Here is a 22,121-nt window from a genome sequence, read left to right on the forward strand (position 1 = left end):
AGTTTTGCGAGAAACAAAGAGAGGAAATGGAGGGACAGGAAGCAGCAGAATAGAAAAAAGGGAGAGAATGAGACAGGTTGAAAGAAGAGGAAAACAATAAGAGAGAGAAAAGGATAGCACGGCACAAGAAGAAAAAAATGTGAAATTTGACCACCTTTTTTACTTTTGTATCAAAACAGATGGGGCTTTCTGTGAACCTAAATTTGAATGTACTGAGGGCCAACCCTTTTGCTGCCCAGCAACCACAAAGCCTATGCAGTCAAGCTAGGTAGCAGAAGCCGCATAGACTTCTGACCACACAGATCTGTGTATATGCATTACCATATTCCTGGCAACTAGTCATATAAAATTGATTATGCTGATAGAACAATCTGCATGTCATGTCATAAATGAACTCTAGACACCAATGCATGTCTGGACATGCAAACATGCACATAAGACACATATACATGTCTACATATATATATATATATATATATATATATACACACACACACCACAGTGTTTTTGAGAACTAGTTTTAAAAAATCAATTAAATTGTATCAACACGTATGTCTTCTCATACACCAAGTTTCCATGACACGCAAGAAAATACTGCTCACATTATAACCCTAATAACCTTGTCATCATTGAACTAGGAAGTTGGCGATTTATTAGTATACTTCCGTTAACACATGCAGTATAGTTCTTGTGTTTAAGAGAAACAGCATTGTTAGTGGATTGCTGGAAAAACTTGTCCAGAAACTTCCAAGTCCTACGAAAGTTATACATGCTTCTTTCTCAGCCCACTATGGTAATAGGAAAAATTAAAAAGAGAAAAAGTAGGCAAAAGTTCATGGTTCACTAGCCCATGAATGCCTTAAAAGCTGTGAATGCAAAAGCTTTTAAAGACTTCCTGCATAAACAACCAAGCATAAAACTAAATGGTTTTCCATCCAACTTAAAAAGTTCCTCAAGAGCTCTGAACCTCTGATTTTTTTTTTTTTTTTTTAACTTCACACATTCATACAGCATATAATAGAAGGGTTCGCAGTATGGATAAGCAGATAACCTGTTCAGGGGAACCCAACATAATGATTTCAAGAGCTTCATTCCAGTCAGATGGACTATTTGCAGCAGCTAATGGCCGGGGCAAGGCATGTCTATCGGCATGAATCTCAAAATGCCCGTTGACAGCTCTATCACTGTTGAATAAAATATTATATACAAACTTATAAATAAGTATTGTCACGGCATGATTCAAACAAAAGACAACATCAGAAAAGGAAAAGTGAGGCAAACCAAAAGGAAGTCCCATGATACCCAGTTAAGACAGGAGCAGTTGTCGATCTTGACAATACTTCTCCACTTTGCTCTGCTACCTCAAGCCTACACATAAGACAACTAACACCAGTCAACACCAAAGATGAAAAAAAGGATCACTAGCTTCCTATAAAACAAGAAGAAATGACCAACACTGCAGCCTACAGAGATGGCCTTCTTAGTAAGTATAGCATTATTGTTTTAAGATTTCAAAATATCATCCAACATACAAAATGAATTATGGCTTCTATAGCAACATGCAACACATAAGAACCAAAGGAGGAAACCTGAAACATTGAACTTACAGATAAAAGGCAATAATCAAAGTACTACGGTAAAAGTGTGGACACAAATATCATTCTCGAGGACTACAATGGGAAGGTTTTTCTTGAAAGTTGACTTGAAATCTTGTTTCCTTTAAAAAATTGCAGAAATTAAAAAATTTAAAAAAAATATATAAAGAACAATAGAACAAATGATGAAATTTAAATGAATTTTCTCTGCTAATTCTTCTAACAAAACTATTGACAAAGATTCATAGAAGTTTTTAAATTTTTAAAGGAAACGACAAATGGAAGATAAATATTAAACTAGATATAAATGGTTTTATTGGAAAGGGAAAATATTTAGATATTACCATTGCATTTGCTTTCTGGTGATTGACATTTTCCTGCTAAAACCGTTTTCTGCTTTTATGGTGATAATATTGTGATCAAAATGTCACTGACATTTGTGAGTATGTAAAAGACAATCTTAACGCACCCATTATCTCTGACAGAGCGACGCAATGCTGCCCGAGCTTCACCAGGTTTTCCTTCTCTTCTCTTGTCCATTTCACGTGCCTGGTAAGTACCTCGCTATATAAGAACTGCTTAAAAGTAGAAATAGGAAAAGACAGAGATAAAAAAGGAAATCAACCTTCCACTTAAATCTATCATCCAGCATACTTTTCTGAGCATCTGACAGCTTCCCAACATACCTCCAAACACCATCACCTGTACAGGGAACAGAAAAAGATGGATGAAAATCAGCAGCTGAATTACAAAAACACGCAGAAGCAAGCATTTACAAATGACAAAACCCTGCAAAAGCAAACTAAATAGCTAAATCATTTGCCTGAATAACATTAGGTTGTCCATTCATCAACTCATTCTCATTAATGCATTTTGAATTGTTGAACGACCGAGAAGTTCAGCATTTCATCTTTTATCCATAAAGTGAAACATCATGTGTTTAAGGAAGCAAATACTGGGCAATTTAATCCGCTTTCCAAAACAATGTTCACCAGCACAACTTTCGCAGCGAGCATGTCTACAACGCAAAAGTATCAATGCACATATGACAACAGGACATCCAATATACATATGTGTTGAACAAGAAAAGTTTTATGTTTTAGGAGGTTCCTTGTAATATTAAAGAGTTATAAGATCTCTTTAATATTTTCCTTATTTTCCATTGAGTTATTTTGTAAATCCCTTTTTACCCTAATCTCTTTTATAAGAGAGATGAGGGTTATCGTAAGGAGAAGTTCTTAAGGTTCAATCTCACGGCAGCTTCTCTCTCTCACTCTCTTCTTCTCCGCTGCAACAATATGTACCCCAAATATCAGTAGTAATCCAAAAAATATCTAGATAAAAATGCCAAAAAAAAAGTTAAGCGAGAAAAAAAGGACATATCACTTTAAGATATAACCAAACTGAAAAATTTCATGATATTTACATGCCATCTACATGAAATCTTATAAAAACTCATTCTTCTTCTTTCTTCCAACATTTTAATAGCTGCTCTCAATTTTTGTTAAAAAATTGGTAAGAAGTCAAAGATTTTGTAAGTTTGCTATTAATTTTAGATACTTTAAAATTCATTAAACTCCTTGGAAGAGAAAACTTATACATGCACACATGGTCAGGCAACCATGGACACACATAAACACACATGCAAAACCCACAGATATAAGAAATATTTTCCAATTGCGACAATGAAAATAAAAAACAAGTGACACAAGAAAAGAAAGAAAAGTAGTGAAATATTTTGAAAATCTCAAAAAATGGATATATTGTGTGATAGTAACAAGACATTCTCATAGAGTTTACAGTAGAAACAATTAAATACATTTTAAACTTATTTTGTGCTTCATTTAATATTTCAAATGTTCAATAACTGTTCTGAATTTTTATCAACATTCTTTCAGAAAATTAGTAATCTGCACCTAAAAAAAAAATTTAATTCCCAAGATTTTCTTGAGGAAAAACCTTCCCAATTAATGCCAAATGGAAAATGAGTTGTCGGCAAGGTGCGTGTCATTTCAGTGGATCTTAATCTCTCCCTCTCCCTCTCAAGAACTGTTACACATCGCTCAATTCTATAGATTGGGTGATACATGTAATCTTGTCAAAAATACTTTTAAAAGTCAAATTCAGTCATTGACAGACAGCTCATGGTCACAGTCTTTAAATGAACATAATCAGAAAAAATAAGGAAAAATCAACAAGAAAAATTATGGCTAATTCCATGAAATAAAGTTATAGTTTTCATAGTTTTGGACCCATATCGTATGATATGCGGCCACCGTACAGTATGATACATGCTTTATATTGTACGATTTGCATGATACATATATACACAATCAATTTGCGATAAGAGTAGTGTATCATGTCACAAAATGAAAAAGAGACAATATCCATCGTACATTACAGCAGCTCCATATCATACGATACATACAACACTGGATTTAGTAGTTTTTTCATGCTTAGATGTGTCTCTTAGGCATGAAAAAAAATATTATGTTGTTCAGGCATCGCCACTACTCCACCTGCATTGTTAAGTCCAAGCACTTAGGCAATGCAAGTAATATTGCACCTAGACATAAACTTACTATGGACTAAGCGCAACTGGTCTAGCCTGCGCCTAGTCCGAAGTCCAAGGGTCTATCAGCAGGACTCTTAAAGACGGTTTATATACAATAGTCAATGTTATATAAATAGACTGTTTATATATAATATATTGTTTTTATATTACGTAGCAAACTTTTTAATGCAATAATGTTTATATAGTTTTTGTTTTATTATAAGTTATGTAACTCTCTCTGTAACTCATAAATGATTACAGTATGTTTACTTCTCAGTTCTCTATAATCTATATTGCTGATAATTTTAATGTAATAAATTAATACTGTACATAGATCCTGTTTCATTATATAGTCTGTAACTCTGTTTGCAAGTTTTAACTCATCTGATTACAGTCTGTTTATTTGTCTATTTACAGCCTGTTTGTGACTTATTACAGTCAGTTCATAATTTTCAGTTTTCCTACAAAATAGACACACAATTTTCTGATATTAAACACATAACTTCGTAGTGGAAAGATTTCTAAAATCTTTGACGTTGGAAGCCTGATTTCAATTTTGTGAAAAGCACGACTTATGTTTCCGGCTTTCATCTAATGTCGTCATAACTCATAACTCTTGGTATATTCTTTATATACAAAATCACAAATATACTGTTTATACTTTATATTAACTGGACTGTAATCTGCAAATAACTCTTTAGACTCATTTCGTTTCTACTTTTAGGAGTTAGGTTTGTTTTACAGCCTTCCTTGTATGTTTGAACACATTTTATGCATTTGCTTGAAAATGGTTTATGATTTCTGCTAATTTTATTATTTTTTAATCCAAAAGGTTTCATGTTCAAAAGGTTTATGTCATATTATATAAGTACATATCTGAATTCAAGCTAATTAAGAGCTTCATGATCGTAATTGTCGCCTAACTGCACATAAGCTCACCTAGGCGTGCCTAGGCACTAGCCACAGCCTGTCACCCAGGCTACACCTAGCAACTTTCATAACATAGAAAAAATGTCAACTTAAAAAATGAAGGTCAAGAATCAAATTTCTCACTTGAATTTGTACAAGTTAATGCATGGTCACCTTTACAATGATAAATATAAGCACATGTAAATTACTCAATTTGGACAAAGTATGTTAAAATATGCTTATTGAAGCATTTGGACATGTCTTGAATACAAACTTCCTGGGACACACACAAAATGCATCTATACTTTATCATCAACCACTAAGGAATGATCATACATCAAACTGAAAAAAGGAAAGCAACAATTGGTATCCAGCAATTAATAAAAGCAAACAAGATTAAATCAAAATTGAAAAATGAAGGAATCAGTATTATAGTTAAGCAACTTAACCAACGAAGCAAATATGAAACAAGAAACAAAATTAAACAACAGAGAGTAATGCGATAGTTGGAAGCGAATGCAGAACTGCCATATTGACATTTAAGACCGCTCATGGAAATGACAAATGAGTGTATGACTCATTTACCACAACTAAACTTGAGAAAAAGCATAACCTGATGTGCCCTCAGATGTGGACAGGTCTGGATCAGTACAGTCATGAGTCAACCATTACCGGTAACCAACTACTGAATTAGCCACTAAGAGCAACATAGCTGCTTAACAAGTTTGGCACCATCTCTAAAAGAGTTTATATAAGTGTCATGCTACTGCATCAGTTTAGGGCAACCTTGAAGAGTTTATGTTAGACAGGTACAACCTATAATTCTGCTAACACTGACACAGTTGAAGTCACAAATTAGACTTCAAATTTGCCACATAGTTAAGCAAACAATCCAAGGAGGGAAGAACCATATTAACCTTGAAAGAGATCAGAATATTAGCTGACCAGTCAGAGCAACTAGTGCTTCATAGAAGCAGGTTAATTATATCAGATTTGTACAATTCCATGCACAAACATACAAGTTACATGCATAGTATGGGAGAAGGCCAAAATCATCAAGAGAAACAGAATACCAAGAATTTTGTATGCAGTTGCCATCGTATTAAGTGCTGCTTTCCGAATTTCACCATCACGCTCAGATGTCAGACTGGCGACAAGGTGTAAATGTTTAAATTGTCCACTTATCTGATAAAAAAAATGCCAATAAACATTACTACCATAAAAGGATTAATGATTTTTTTTTTTTAATTTGGGGGATGGGGGAGAGGGGAGGGGTTGATTACCTTTACCTCTTCACCATGGTAGTCAATCATGTACCCAATAAGATCTACGCATTCAATTCTAGTTCGGTTATTTTTAGAACGAAGTCCCTCTAAAACATATTGGAAGAGCTTGGAGGCTGGATATATGCATACAATTTGCTTCATTAGATCACGTAATTTTTCCCGCATCTTTTCAATGTTGTGTCCCGACTGCAGAGAATAAAAAAGAAATGAATATAATGTCGGCAATCCACATGACACTTCATACTACATGACTTCCTGCCAATAATAGTTCCGAAACGAAAATGATGCATAGGACCAATAGAATCAGGTGATATTACAGAGTCCTGAAACCCAATTTTTTATTGAAAGCAAACTAATGTTAGAAGAAAAAATAATTGAAAATCAAAGAGAAAACACAAAGCAAAAACAAAAGAATAACCGCATGGAACATTTCTCAGTGAGATACCTTTTCTATTAAGCAAGGAAGAAATATAGAAGCTTCTGCTTCAGTCAAAGTATAACCATCAGTCTTCAAGGCATCAATAAACTCTGGAAGGAACTCCAGCACCTGTCAAAATTGAAAATTCGTAAACAGAAGAATGGTAAGAAAATTGAAAAAAAGGAAACTCTGAGAGACAGAAAATAAAAAAAGCTACCTTTAGCAGACATGTTGTATTTGATTCACAAAACCTTAGAACAATCCACTTCAGAAGGATATCCACCATTTCCAATATTTCTTTCCCAATAGATGGGAGGGCCTATAGATTAATAATGATGAAACGTAAACAGGTTATAGTCATGCTGCAGATTCTCACCCTTAAAATTCTCTAAGAAAACTAAAATACCCTTTGCAACATCTCCAGACCATCAACTTGCTTCTTGAAATCTGTGCTTAGCAATCTTCGGTGCAAATCATCTCTAAAATACTTCATCATCTCAATCTGCAAGACAAGCACAAAGATCAATATGCAAAGCATTCATCTTGTTTGATACAATGAAATGAATAAATATCTAAGAAGAAGCATTCACGAACTTCTAAATCCTGTATCTGCTCCAGTCGTAACTCTTCAAACTTGAGTCTACGTACAACAATCCTCTCTCGATCCTCCTACAAAATTAGAAAATGTTACTAAACTTTCAGTAGCCTAATATCTATTCATCACGTTCATCCTAACAGGAAACCTTGTTTGAGTCTTTGGTGTTGAACAAAGCCTGGCCTTGCACAGCAAGATCTTGAGCAATCTCTGCAGCATCAGGCCTGGATATCTTTGTCTGAGTACCCTTCTGTTCCAGTGGTCAGACAGTCAGGAACCTTCTACTGTTACTAACAAAAACATAAGAAAAGAAAAAGTAAAAGAACACGTGCTTAATTACCAAACCGATGGTTTTACTGCCATGCTTTGATGGTCCATTTAGAGCTGTTTTCCCAACTTTTGACCCTGCCCTTGCTGTAGTTCCAGAAGAGACCACTTTTGATGAATCAAAGGCCTCTGTACCACACAAAAGCGAATAAGAACATTGTTCAGGTGACCATACATAAACTCTAAGCAATAAAAGAGGATATGCATGTGCACCTTGAAGTGCACCAGCAGGTTTAGTACGTTCAAGAACAAGGGCTAAAGCAGGACCATGCAGATCTTTCACTCCCTTGGATACCTGATAGGAAATTAAAAAAAAAAAAAACATTTTAATGTGTAATAATTGTACAATCCGTACAGCAAAAGCAAGGTCAAGAAAAGAATTCACATACTACTTCATTGCCACAGATTCTGATGATTTCACCCAAAGAAGATTCGGCTGATTTTCGCACCTCTGCTGATTTATCCTGAATAAGTCAAAGGGGAAATACATGTCACCCAGCAAAATATATAAATAATAATCTCACAAGTACAGGGAAAGGACAAGGAATGAAAATTGAGGCACACAACATAAAAGACATACTGTCAAAGCAGTAGCAGTTGGCTTCAGAAGCTGCAGTATTTCAGTTGAATCATTGACCCCCAACAGTTGCTTGCTTAGCCAGTCAAAGAGGTCCTTTCGGCCCTCGGCACCAAGCTTAGAATCTACCAATGCCGCTGACAGGTAAGGAACCTGGTATTAACAAGAAAAATAGGCAAAATTAGGTAAAGTAATTTTTGAAATGCATTAGAGAGTGAGGGGAATAATCCCCTACAGACTGCTTGATCAAGGGTCACACTTGATGAGAAAGTCAAATACAAAAATGACAAATAAAACAAGAACAAAAACACATAAAATAGGGAAAAATCACATTATCTAATATATAGTTGCATAAATATACATTGTGTGTGTATATATATATAATACAATTATGTTTACATATATTTAGACAATGATAAGCAAAAATTACCATCTTATCAAGATGAACTGCCATCACCCAGCAATCCAATGCCTTCAAGGTGCATTCTCTCATTAGCTTTTTGTTGTCACCAAGGCATTTAAGAACATCCGCCAATAATTTCTGCAAAGAAAGCATGTCCAGTCTTCCCTTTGAATTTCTGGCATGAGTGCTACAAATATAAATTAGTCCTAGAACAAATGTCACCTTGCTTGATTTTTCGACTTCAGGACCCATAGCAGATGCAATGTTACCAATGGCAGCAAGTGTTGCAATGACCAAATTCTTATTACTATCATAAAGCCGACCTCTGAGAGCTCCAAACAGCTCACCTGTTGGCGCACATTGTACATCATAAAATGGATCCACAATATAAATTCAACATAAGATCCATTATTGGTGACCACATGATATAATACCAGTTCCAGTAGACTGTATGCGCTTATTGGCCTCTTCTACAATCTTGTTGACCGACTCAATTGACTCCAAGCGCACCTAGATGGTAAACAATCACCTATTTTTAGAAATGCAGCTACAAGAGCACATCAACTCAGGAACCAACCACAAAAAGAAACTAAATACCTTCCAGTCTGGGCTACCCAAATTCTTCAACAGGTTAGGTGTAATCTTTGAACTGATGTCTTCTCGAGGTAGGCCATCAAACCCAGAAGTAGATGTTGCTGAACTTGGATCAGAGGACTTCACAGTTTTCTTAGGCGCAGCAGCTGCACCCTAATGAAACAGAAAATAATATGAAATGAGCTGTGTGCAATGCCCCAAAGAGATTTCAGGTTGAGACTACAAACCTCAAAAGGATTTTTTTCATACTCGGCATCCAGAGCACTAAGAAGTGCAGGCTTCACGTCAGACAGAAAGCCCTTGATGTCTGCAATAAAAAGAAAAGTGAAATGTTGAACATACAAACCAGCCTTGTTATGTGAGCGAAGGTAAGGATGCATGCTCACCAGGTCCAACAAATTTATGCAACATCCCTATCAGCTTAATAGTAGCATTTCTGGTTGCTGCAGCACTTGACTGCAATCCCGTATCTTTGCAAAATTCTATCAAATCCTGAAACACCAGTGAATAAACACAACATGATAAAAATCAAACATATATGAGTAAAGATACAAAGAAAAAACAGAACTTTAGGCCAATTAACAAGGATCTAACTTGCCTTCAATTTTAAATGGGAAATACCAAAATCTTCAATTGCAGTGACCATCCATGAAATACCTTCACTTAGAACCTTGGGGTTCTTGTGCTCCTTCATGATTTTGTATAGCTAGGATCATGGGAAAAAAATAATAAGAATAATCCTGATCAGAGACTGCAACATGCTCTAGCAAGGATAAGAAAGACTCATCAACAAAAGGAGAGCTTACCCTATCAAAAACAAATCCTGGACCTATGGCCTCTGAAAAAGCAGTAAGGCACTTCATAGCATGGGCACGGGTTTTGATATCAGCAACCCTTTCGCTTATACCTGCAAAGGACATTTGAAACATAAAATACAGCAGAAGCATGCACATGAAGCAAACTACTTGAAGAAAACAACTTAAACAACTGATCATCTGCAGCTGCAATAGCAGATCAATCTAAGCAGCTTAACACATACCAAGAATACAAAGAACAACACATCTTTTTGGAAACTTTGACACTGTGGAAGCTATATGAGTGAGCACTTCAATAACCTGCTGTTGAACCTGTTTCACCAAAAGAAATGTTTACATTCAGGCTGTAACTGGAAAAGCAAACATTTTCCTCACAAAAACAAGGAACATATGACTTACCTGTACATTTTTCTCACCCCACCCTGGAACTGCACAAAGCAATCGAACCAAAAGTTCGGCCATTTTATCGAGGTCTGTGATACCATCTATTTCTTGTTTTAACAGACCCATTGCTGCATATCGTGCACTAAATGGCATAAGAAACTTATTGCAGCCAATGACACAATAACACGCCCAAGCTTCTTGAACATGAGAAAAGTCTAGCCAATTATCCAACAATTTGATTATATGATAATCTCTCATGTTACATGTAAATAAACGGCACGATTAAAGCTAGTTAGCAATGTTGTAAAAAGGTGTATCGTCACATATATTGGCTGGGCCAACCTATACATGTTACGTAACGTATCATAAAGTATCATAAATTTATTTTTTAATTCATAAAAAATCAGAAAAAATCTTGAAAAGTCAAGAAAAATGTGTTTCGCATCAAAAACTCATTACATACATAATGAACATTCACGATTCATGGTTCATAAGTAACGACATAATAAAATAAGGTCTGAATTTTAAAGCATATTACATCACATCAAGACTATAATCTGTAATTGTTCACTGCCAAATGAGAATTGAAATAATGTGTATCATTAAGAAACATCATAACTACTACCAATCAATAAAAGAATCATTATCTTCTTCATCTCCATCCTCATCCCTTCAAGTTGGATGATTTCTCCTTTAAGACAATGATTTCTTGGTGATTTTTTTTTTTAAATGGTGAAAACTCACCCTCCCACAACTCTTAGAAATGTTGAAAATGAAAGAGGAAAGGAACTATTAAAGAAAAACCTCTACAAAGAAAGGGCATCAGAACCCTTTCAGAAAAACAGAGCCATATCAGAAGATATAGCGTGCAACGGTCGTAGTGTTAAGATATGGCCTGTGTCATAAGATACACCGATACAGGTACAATACATACATGCCTTTTGTGTATCGTACCCGTATCGCATAGGTTTTTTCAACCTATATGATATGTATCACTGACAACACTGGTTAGAATTGACTCACAAGAGAAATAAGGGGACAGCATACTAACAACATATTTCTTGCTACATGTTACAATTTGAAGAGTGGATTCCTGAATAACCAAAATGAGGTCACATTTTTGTGGATAATTAAACAAACAAACACGCAAAATCATGATTTTCCCATGTTACCATCATAATGTCACGAATTGTCTGTAAAAATGACATTCTAAAGCCAAGTCAAACATATATAGTAATATAAGTGATTTCTTTTTAATTAATAATCACGTAACATAACAAAAGAGATAGTAACAATCTGCACAAAAAAAGGCTTGCTCAAATAAAAGAAGAATGTTGTCATTATCACATAAAGGTAAAGGTTTTCTCTAGGGTAGTCATAGCAATAAGGCTAAGAACAACATTAATATGCTCCAACTTCTAAGACTTCAAATTTATAGAGTTCTCTGTTTTCATCAGGAACAAAGCTTGTGAATCCGTGAAAGATATCGATGAAACCAAGCTTGGTATGCAATGAAATAACAGAATACAGAAAACTTTAATTAAAATCATGCTAATGTCCATAGAGTAAAATCATGTGTATGCTTCTGTGGAATATGTGCATACACATACCACATTACATGTATGTGCACGTATTATGAGTATCTGTTGTGTGTGTGTGTGTGTGTCACTGAAAAATAAAGATGTTTATTTCGAAAATGCAGAAAAAGGTAAAATAAAAGAAAATGAAGAAAAATAACTTTTATGATATTTTTTAGAAAAAATGCCCAAATGAAAATAATGAATTTTTATCTTGCTTATTCAGGACATAAAGCTTTTTAGTTTTTAATACAGTTTAATTTTTGTTTAGCTTTCTTTTAACATGTTAAAGACTATTTTGAATTTTTATCAATGTTTTTGTAAGAAAATCAAATCTTCATATTTTCCTGTTATCTTTTTTATATTAAATTTCTTGGACCTTCCAAGAAAAATGAATGTCTTGATTAATACCCACAGAAAACCTTGCTGATAAAAACCACAGAATGATATTTGATATTTTATATATATATATATATATATATATATATATATATATACACACACACACACACACATACACACGTATGTCTTATGTAATTTGCATTTCCCCATCATTATTATTTGTCTGTTTTCCTTTCCAACTCTGCCTAACTAGCTGCTGGAAGTCTGATGGCCAATTCAACAGGTAGCTGAAGAAGCCACTGGAATTCGCAACAGCTAGCCATTGACATCTCTACATTTTCCCCCTTGCAAACATTCTTCATTCAGCTACCTGTATTCCTCTTATGCATGTGTGTTCAGCTACCTGTATGTTTCTTATGCATGTTCTCATGCATTTATGTGTCAAAATGATCCCATCTTGAGTGCCTTAATTGAGTGATATTGTGTGCTTTGGTCTAGTCCTATGGGACTGCCACTGTTTAGCTCAACAGCTACCTGAACAAGCCACTAGCACTCCCAATAGCTGCACCATTGACTTCTCTCCAATTTCCATATCGTATGTATCCTTCAATCAGCAGCCAGTTGTTTTTTATGAATGTCCTCATGCACAGATGTGTCAATAAACTGATTATTCTTCCAACTTGAGTGTCCCAAGAGATTAGTCTGTGTTTGTTTAGGTCCTCTGTGTCAAGCTAATTTTAGTTATAGTCAACTGTGACTAGGCAATGTTTATGAACCTTGTGCAAGTCAAGGTTTGATTGGTCAACACTTCATTACATGTAGATGCTTATTACAGAGTTAAAATAGGTAAACCTGGTACAAGCAGATGAAATCAGATCCAGGCAAACTCGCCACCATGGTTTTCAAAAATGAGAAATTTGAAAAAGAAAATGGGCAAAATGCTAGATATGCATCTTTTCTATTTTCTAAAATATAACATATCCCACCCAAGCGCTGATTGATGGCTGACCAACATAAAGTTCCATGACGAGTGATTATAAAAAATTAAACAATTTCTTATGCAACAGCAGATAAGAAAATGTATAAGATAGTTTGGAGATCCCCCAGAAGGACATATGTGGATGTAACCAACAAATATTACAGAGATAACATGAAGGATGGATATGGAAACCTTCGAGTCTTTCCTTCCAAACGCTACTCTTCAATTGCGAGATTGTCTCAGATTTCAAAACACTTTCTAATCTACCCTCAATTTCTTCAAGGCTCATTTCTGCTGGCTGAAGAGCAAATAAAAGAAAGTTAGGCAATACTGGATTTCCAAAATGACCACAATAATTTGAAATTACCATACCTCGACATCCTCAACTTCAACAAGCACCGAAGACCTGGGATGTACAGAACTATCCTTCTTACTAGAACCACTTTTAGAAGTGCCAACCTTTTTAACAGTAGCCTGCTCAAAGAACCCGAAAAAAATGTTTAACAAAAAAAAGAAAAAAATAACAAACCGTAGTTAAAAATATTGTTAACGGTTTTTAAATGGCAATGTTTTTCTAGGGATTTTTCGGCAAAGCTGAAAATGTCAGAAAAAATCAACAACCTTTTAGGAAAAAAAAATCCTAAAAATTAGGAAAATTTAAAATAGATGAAAAACTAACAGAAAGCATAAAACTTAAAAATAACTTGATAAAATGATAAAAAAAGTTGTTTTAGTAAATACAGAAACCAAGATAAATAGTTTAACTTAAGTTTTAACTTCAAACCAAAAATAACATAAAAATAATGAGAAAAGAACGTTAAGAAATGCGAAAAATTCATTTTGGAGTGTTTTCAAAAAAAAGGAAAAAATGGGTTTTCTGTGACTATCTACAAACACTAATGTTACTCAGCATTCTTATCAAACACCCAATCTAAAATATCAGAAGAAACCTACAGTTGGCTGCACTGCTTTCTTCCCACTAAGCATGCTAGCAGCAGATTTTTTAACATAAGAGTTTTGTGTGCCCTGCAGAACAAGCGAACATATTATTTGAATAATGTCAAAGACAGACAAACATACAAACCTAAGCCAATGTAATATAAATCACAAAATGATGAATGGTCAATGGACGTCGTGGAAGCCTAGTGGGTACAGCCAAGGCCATCCAAGCCAGTTCAAAAAAATCAGAACAAATGAAGACAGCTAGACAAATCGCAAGCGATATATATATATATATATATATATATATATATATATATATATATATATATATATATTGTAAAGTTCAGTTTCTTCCCGTCTTCTTGGGAAACTCGACCAGCCAATTTCTCAGCCAGTAGGTAGCTGGAAATAGGCAGCTGTTTCATATATTTTTCGGATTTTTTATTATTAAAACATTTCCAGCCACTTGGAACATAGGCTAGCTAGAGTCAGCCACATTAAGTTTCCCTATCGTCAAATGGTCGCAGCAGGTGTTGGGAGGATGATTGATTCTTTTTTCCAAGTTTTTTTCAGTTTTTTTACCAAAAAAAGTCATGCTTATGTTTTCAGCACTCAATTACATCAAAATTAGTTTCTACCAAACTCATTTTGCCCAAAAACAAAGTTTTAGGACAAAACATCATTAGTGGCCTAGTGCAGACTAGCAATTAGGCTAACTACACAACTATAGGTTGGTTCTATCCAAATTTTGATTACATGGATCTAAGATCAAAATAAGTTGAAAACAATTGCGAAAATGTCAAGCACTTTGTACAACATTAAGAAGAAACAGGTGTAATCCATTGTGACAAACAAGAAGAATTTCAAAATATTGCAGAATTTTGCCATATTGCGGAATTTCGCCAAAAAAAGCTTTTATCAGAAAAAACAATGTATTTTCAAAATATTATAAAAAATATACAATAATAATTCTTTTCTTTTAAATCAAATTCTTTACATATGTACTCTAAATGTATGTGCTACAGCTTTTCTAAAAATTTTAAAACTAACTTGAAACTCCAAGAATATGTTCGTAAAAAAACTAGTAGAAACTCTCAACTTTTTAATTATTATATTAATCTTTTTATGTTTTTTTTATTTCAAATACTTTACAAAGAAAAACAAAATTTCAAGAAAGACATCACCTGTAAATACCTGACACTGGTGACAATGAAGTAAAAAAACTTGAAGCCAGAGGATACCATCAAGTCCCTCCACCCAAAAAAGAAAAGTCCAGAAAACCTTTCACCGGAGCCCAAGTTTGTTATTTCATGATCATCAAATATGCAAATATGTCAGTTCCAGAGAGCAGATTGTAAAATGAGTTGCAATCGGGGGGTGGTGGCACGGTTTTGAGGGTGGGTGGGTGACCATTTATTCTTTGTATTCAGGCAATTCTTGTGGAAAGTAGGATCTGATGATGGATTTGTTTGAATTCTGAGGATCAAATACAGGATATTTACTTGCTTATGAGAAATTTGGTCTTTATGGTGGAAGTTTGTAAGTTTAATATGTTTTTTTTTTAATTTAACATAATTTATCATCAATAGAAATGGTACTCGTAAACCCAGGTACTTGGGTATCTGTTTGCTTTTTCTCATGAGGTCACTTGAACTGAGATTTTTTTTTGGTTAAGCTTAATTGGGGATGCACATTAACAGTTAGAATGCAGAATATAAGAAAAGCGCTTTCTATTTTTTTTTTACTGTAGTGAATAAAGTCACTAACAGCACTAACCATATAATGGATAATAACTCTAAATATGCTTACTTACAGTGACTCAGTACTTACCCAATCTCCATTTTGTTTTTCAAAATACAGCACAGTGTGGATAGAAATTTTAAAAAAATAAATAAATAAACTTTTCTAAAGATATAAAATCAGCAATAGACAGCTCACCTCTGAAACTGAAGAACGCACAAAATTCACAGATGATGTGGAAGCTACAGTAAGAAAAAGAAGTTGATCAATATAAGAACCATTAACATGGATGATATACAGAACAAGAGAGAGAGAGAGAGAATAAAGAAACTAAGGAAAAATATTTGCACCTGTTCCAGATACAGCAAGCTCACCCTCACCAGCATTTCCAATCATTTCGGAGAGCTTCTTTTTCCTAATTTCATCAAGCTTCTCCAAAGACCGTTCCAATGGTTTCATACCAACCGACTAGAGAAAAGTGTGGATATGACATTATTATCCCTCTAAAATATTCCAAGAAAAAACTTTACATGTGATAGACCTTAAAGGAAATAAGGACCATTGAATACCTTTGCAATTGCAGCTAAAGCTGCAAATGATGCATCTCTGACTTCAGGGGTACCATCATTTAAGCACTACATCAATGAACAATAGTCATTAAACGAAAATTGAAAAAGTGAATTTTTAAAAACAGTGGTCATGCATAAGTAAACCAAATAAATCATTGAAGAAAATGGATAACAAAGACTACAGCAAGAACTGTCACAAACCTCAATACAAACAGGGACATAATCTTTTTGCACCTTAAGAACTGTTTGTCGGTTACTTGTTTCAATACAAAATGTAACCCAGTTCAATGTCAAAGAACGAACAAGTGGAACCTTGTTTTTGACAGCTACTTTAACATCTGTAGCATTGAAGGAGCAGTCAGTGAAGTGAAAGATACTGATCAAAAGATACTTTTTCAAGGTTAATAAATCAACAATTTCTCAAAATCTAGATAATAATATGCTTTGAATAGATAGCTGAATAAAAAATACTCATCCAAAGTTACTGCAGTTGGTGTTGCAGTAGAAAAGAGTTCCCGATATGAAAGTAGCACATACAGATAAAATTGGTGCCTCAACCTTAAGGTCATTGTGGGAAAAAAAAAATGAACTCTGAAATGAATAATAGGTGAAAAAAATTCCACAAACTATTTAGCTGAAAGGGCATCCAGACACTAGGCTGCAGCCTAAAATCCTAGGCTGAAACACCTGGTCATCACGAACAAACAAAAATATTTTTTTAATGCCAAAATCAAATATTTTGTTTGTTCTATCCTCTAGCATAATGTTTGAGGTAGAAGAATTTCAAAAACCCCAGTTTCCCCTGTTTTCACCCCCTTTCTCTTTTTTCTTCTTTCCTCTTCCCAATTATTTCGTTCAATATGACAATATAAACCTCCCTAGGTGCCACCAGGAAGTTTTGGATGTCTGCTGCCTAGGACTTTTGGGCACTTCGAAAACATAGCCAGCAAGATGAAATATGTAATACCATAAGGGTTGCAACAGCTGCTTAGCAGTTAAAATGCAGATTTCAGCAAATAAAAGTGAGAACCGACAATCACAATCCCTGCAATCTTCAGTGAGTTATGTGGTCTAGAGGCAAGCACATACGGGCAATCAAATGTAGTTCAGATTATCAATTAATCAGGGGAACAAGGACAGTTAGTCCATTACATGCATTTCGCTTTAAAGCTTGCTGCACCGTCCACAAAAGAAATTTGATATTGTCAACTCTAGAGCTGTCATCTTTGTCAACTGGAAACTTGTGTGTCCTAAAGACAAAATTTTAAATATATATATATAGCTTACAAGGGTCCAACAGATAATATGGTCAAATATGTGCAGCACAAGGAAGTTTAAGGATACAGGTGAAACACAGTCACAATTATATTTTCATAAATAAATAAACAAATATATATATATATATATAAAGAACAAAAGAAAAAAATTATCAAATTACTACCTACCTGCTAATTTTTACAAAAAACTTAAAATAGTTACTAAAACATATTAAATTGATTTTAAAAATCTCTCACAAGAATATTGTGATATTTTCCAAAGAAATTGAAATTACCAATGTCTTCAAAGTATCTCAATAAATTCATGTTATTTTTTTGTTTAATTTTTTTATCACACTATTTTGAAAATATCACCCATGATTACAACTATGATATAGATTACATGACAGAAACATCACATGTTTGAGCCTCATTTGAGGAAACCTGTCTGCCATATTTGAGTATTGAACATAGACTACAACGATTCATCATCTAAAAACACCAATCTAACCTTCAAGAACATCAGTAAGAGTCAGACACCCAGATTTATGCATTGCTTGAAGAGTCTGGGTAAGTGACTCTGTTAGAACTGGCTTCTTCTCTTTTAGTTTTTCCTGCACCATACACAAAACCATAAAGCAACAAAGATCAAGCTAGGACATGAAAGAAGAAGCAACCGGAAGTGGAGGAAGAATAAAAATTATATACGGTCTTTGGACCAAAAATACCCAAAGTAGCTACCATACTATATCAACACATAAGAAGAAAAATTACTGATATCAGCCCATGCACAGAATAAGTCAAAAATAAATGTAAAACTAAATTTAGTAAAGTATCTGATGGAAGTACTATATTGCATTAGTACACTAATTCATTCCAAGCAAGCAACATCCCGCTGTATACACCTGGACATAGTCAAAGATATCACTGGTACTCTGAACACATCTCAACACTTGAACATTTTGATACTAGAAAATATTATTACTGGAATATCACAATATTTTCAAAATATCAGTACAAAACAAATGTTGCCATAACATCATAATATCTTTTTTCCGTTAGAAAATTACATATATTGGCCAACATGCACATTTTAGTCTTTGTCCCCGTTTCTAATTTTTAAAAAATTGAATATTTGTCAATGTCTTTGTATAAAAATTAATAGAAAACACATTTTTTCATAATTTTCTCATTGTCCCTTATATCTTTAAGCTTTCATTTCAAGATTTTATTGAGACTGTCCAGAGAAAAACAAATTTTTAAAAGAACAATCAAGAAAAAGCTTCCTGATAAGGATATTTTTACTATGCCTCTAGAGCGATGAAGTTGTATAATCTAGTGTCTACACACATACACATACAAATGTATGTTTTACTTTTTGTTTCCTTTGAATTTAAAAAAAAAATGTGACCAGTTATCAAAATTTTAGAAAGACAAATAACAGAAAACTTATTGTTAATTTCTTCTCTTATCCACGAATTCACATGCTTTTCTGGAGATTGTTCCAACAAATGAAAATAGAAGAACTTCAACAAAAAGCCTTCCCAAGAACAATATTTGTGACTATAATTCCAGAGCAATGATAGAAGATAAAAAATCACATATAAAATTTTCAAAAAAAAAAAAACTTTCCCATAAATGATACTTGTGACTTGGCATTTTAGATGATGATAGAAGATGTATATATATATATATATATATATATATAGAGAGAGAGAGAGAGAGATTGGTAGATATCAGACCACTTCGGTAAGGGATAAAAACCAGACCTCTTACATTCATGTTAAAAAGTGTTTTAAACAAAATGTAAACCTTCTAAAGTGTTTATAAACACTAATTTAATATAAATCATACTTTAGTTCAAGTCATACTTGTAAACATAACTGATCTTTATACTATCTTTATACTATCAAAATTTTGACGTTATAAGAGCCATCCATTTTTTAACTATTAAAAAAACATTATTTAAGTAAGAAAACAACCAAGTTGATATATGTTTCCCATCAAATCATTCTTAAAATCATATTTATAAGGTTAGATTGTAAAAAAAATTATTTCAATAATTAATTTTAAAAGGTCGGGTTTTTGTCTCTTACCCAAGGGGTTTGGGTTTTACAATAGTCATAAATAACGTTTTGGAGTTTTAAACGGTAAGGATTTTCTCGGGTATAATACGGCGAGCTCGAAAAAGACAGGAAAAAAACAAGAAAAGTACGGTAATTTTTTAAAAAAAATTAAAAAAAATCATAAAAATTAGGGAAAATAATATAAATAAAAAACTAATAAGAGAATACATGTCTGACATTGCATATATGTATATTATATGATTACAATTATATATATATAAAACATAAGCAAAATAACCATGCATTATTAACAGCTGCACCCACTGCACACCCAGTGTGCACCTGATTTCTGGTGTAGCAGCAATTTAAACAGCACCCATGTGAGAAACCTAGTAATCACGGATTGTTAATGGACACGCTTCAACACGATGTGTGCAGTCCCCCTTAACCCACACGAACATGTAACCCATCAGCATAAGAAAGTGAGAAATTAAAAACCAGAACAAGGAGCGAGAGACACTAAGAGAACAGCTGGTTGTGTGGAAACTCTAAACCCACGGCAAAATCTGAGAGATGGAAAAAGGATGGACAGAAATTGAGAGAGATAGAAAGAGAACAGACAGAAAGAAAGATGGGGCAGAGAGAGATGGCTAAGAAGAGATTTAAATTTTGGGTAAGACCTAAAGAGAAAGAAAACGAAGAATGACAGTCAAATCATGTCTATGTAGAGCTGTAAATCTATCTCAAACTCCTCAAGAACAATGGATCTTAGCATTCTATACTTTTGCAAAAGCACTGCATAAAGACTTTTATTGAAATGACAGTCATGAAAGAATATATGTCAAAAAAAAAATTCATACTTCTGGACATGCATTAACAGTCCGCAGAAAACTTACAAGAAGCACCGGTAACAGAAATCGTGAGTTTCCAGAAAAATGGTTCCTTAAGCCCTTCGCCAGATTTCCAATTGCTTGGATTGCTTCGGCAGCAACTGCAATATTGACATCAGTAATAAGCTGCAAAACAGCATATTGGTTAGAGAAAATGTATTCAATAGTTCAAAGAATTTGCAAGAGGAAATTCAATTAAGCAGCACATCAACCTTTTTCAGAGTTCTAGAGACTTCAGCAAAATCACCAGGAGCAATCTTTTTGCTTGATGCAAGTTTGGTTAGCTCAGCAACTGCATCCCTTCTTTCGGACCACTTGGCAGCTTTCTACAATTAGGACACCACTAGTTAAATAAACTTATAGATATGAAAAATACATGCACACAAAACATGTCTTCAATAATCATGAACCATGGGCTCACCACTCCTTCCCAAAAGCCAGACTTCTCTAGTGGTGCAAGTATGTCAACGGGATCGACAAGATCGTATTCATCTATCTCCTGGGGACCTGAAATACAAACCAAAAATGACTGTGTAACAAGAATTACAACACACTAAGAAATGTAGCCCACACGATATTAAGAGGCTACCAACAATTTAGAATTATAAAGGATAATGATATGCAAGCTAGAGCCATGAAAGTCAAACAGAATAAGTTCCTATTCACTTTGCACTGACCATCAACCACAGAATCTTCTGATTGATGAGGGCCTGACGCCACGGCAACCACATCTTGCTCTGGCTCTTTATCTTGCTCAGAACTAATTACATCAAACAAGGAAAAGAATCAGCCTAAAATCGCATCCCAGTCCAAAAGACTGAGGAAATACTTTAGAACAAGCACAGAAAATAGAAAAATGAAAAGTCAATAGCTCACATGTACAATTAATGAAATTTAATAAAAACAATACCATGAAGCATACTGTCTTCTTTCTGAAGAATTAAAAGAACAAGGGTGCACTAAGTTCCATACTATGTCACATGGCTGCTGTATCTGAGTTAACACAAATGCAGTGTGGCATGGGTGCGCTGTGGGAACACCGGAACAGGAGCTAGTATGTGATAGTTATAAATACTTTACACTCAAATTCAGTTACATGTCTATTTTCATTTGTACATATAAGCTCCCTTTGACATGTGCATAGACTCACGTAAGCATACTATACCTACATCATTTTGGAAAATGCTTCATGCATACATGCACCCACACTCATGTGAAATAGGCTCCAAACATTATAAACAACCAGACTACAAAAATCAGGTAGGAGAGTGAGGAGGGAGAAAGAGGTTCAGAAGGCAAGCAA

General features: G+C 34.2%; 1 protein-coding gene across 4 annotated transcripts in view; it reads right to left on the bottom strand.

Annotated features, from left to right (window-relative positions):
* LOC116266319 (protein MOR1) overlaps window positions 1–22,121 on the bottom strand; it is a 43,367-nt gene that overhangs the window by 4,830 nt on the left and 16,416 nt on the right. The window contains exons 7-43 of one of the 4 annotated variants that reach the window (XM_031647481.2): window positions 21,496–21,578; window positions 21,240–21,325; window positions 21,031–21,144; window positions 20,825–20,944; window positions 18,374–18,476; window positions 16,808–16,944; window positions 16,607–16,672; window positions 16,388–16,505; window positions 16,236–16,279; window positions 14,310–14,381; window positions 13,728–13,829; window positions 13,548–13,653; window positions 10,473–10,585; window positions 10,298–10,385; window positions 10,065–10,165; window positions 9,857–9,964; window positions 9,645–9,750; window positions 9,486–9,565; window positions 9,262–9,411; window positions 9,099–9,174; window positions 8,887–9,011; window positions 8,692–8,802; window positions 8,265–8,414; window positions 8,074–8,148; window positions 7,898–7,979; window positions 7,698–7,813; window positions 7,506–7,607; window positions 7,357–7,431; window positions 7,169–7,264; window positions 6,980–7,081; window positions 6,790–6,891; window positions 6,348–6,530; window positions 6,132–6,243; window positions 2,221–2,297; window positions 2,065–2,144; window positions 1,282–1,368; window positions 1,052–1,184 (exon numbers count right to left, since the gene is read on the bottom strand). In XM_031647481.2, the coding sequence (XP_031503341.1) occupies window positions 1,052–1,184; window positions 1,282–1,368; window positions 2,065–2,144; window positions 2,221–2,297; window positions 6,132–6,243; window positions 6,348–6,530; window positions 6,790–6,891; window positions 6,980–7,081; window positions 7,169–7,264; window positions 7,357–7,431; window positions 7,506–7,607; window positions 7,698–7,813; window positions 7,898–7,979; window positions 8,074–8,148; window positions 8,265–8,414; window positions 8,692–8,802; window positions 8,887–9,011; window positions 9,099–9,174; window positions 9,262–9,411; window positions 9,486–9,565; window positions 9,645–9,750; window positions 9,857–9,964; window positions 10,065–10,165; window positions 10,298–10,385; window positions 10,473–10,585; window positions 13,548–13,653; window positions 13,728–13,829; window positions 14,310–14,381; window positions 16,236–16,279; window positions 16,388–16,505; window positions 16,607–16,672; window positions 16,808–16,944; window positions 18,374–18,476; window positions 20,825–20,944; window positions 21,031–21,144; window positions 21,240–21,325; window positions 21,496–21,578 (3,781 nt within the window). Of the gene's footprint in view, window positions 1–1,051; window positions 1,185–1,281; window positions 1,369–2,064; window positions 2,145–2,220; window positions 2,298–6,131; window positions 6,244–6,341; window positions 6,531–6,789; window positions 6,892–6,979; window positions 7,082–7,168; window positions 7,265–7,356; window positions 7,432–7,505; window positions 7,608–7,697; window positions 7,814–7,897; window positions 7,980–8,073; window positions 8,149–8,264; window positions 8,415–8,691; window positions 8,803–8,886; window positions 9,012–9,098; window positions 9,175–9,261; window positions 9,412–9,485; window positions 9,566–9,644; window positions 9,751–9,856; window positions 9,965–10,064; window positions 10,166–10,297; window positions 10,386–10,472; window positions 10,586–13,547; window positions 13,654–13,727; window positions 13,830–14,309; window positions 14,382–16,235; window positions 16,280–16,387; window positions 16,506–16,606; window positions 16,673–16,807; window positions 16,945–18,373; window positions 18,477–20,824; window positions 20,945–21,030; window positions 21,145–21,239; window positions 21,326–21,495; window positions 21,579–22,121 lie in introns of all 4 variants that reach the window. The other 3 variants (XM_031647483.2, XM_031647482.2, XM_031647480.2) reach the window with 3 other exon arrangements.

This window comes from Nymphaea colorata, chromosome 12 (genome assembly GCF_008831285.2).
Source record: "Nymphaea colorata isolate Beijing-Zhang1983 chromosome 12, ASM883128v2, whole genome shotgun sequence".
NCBI lineage: Eukaryota > Viridiplantae > Streptophyta > Magnoliopsida > Nymphaeales > Nymphaeaceae > Nymphaea > Nymphaea colorata.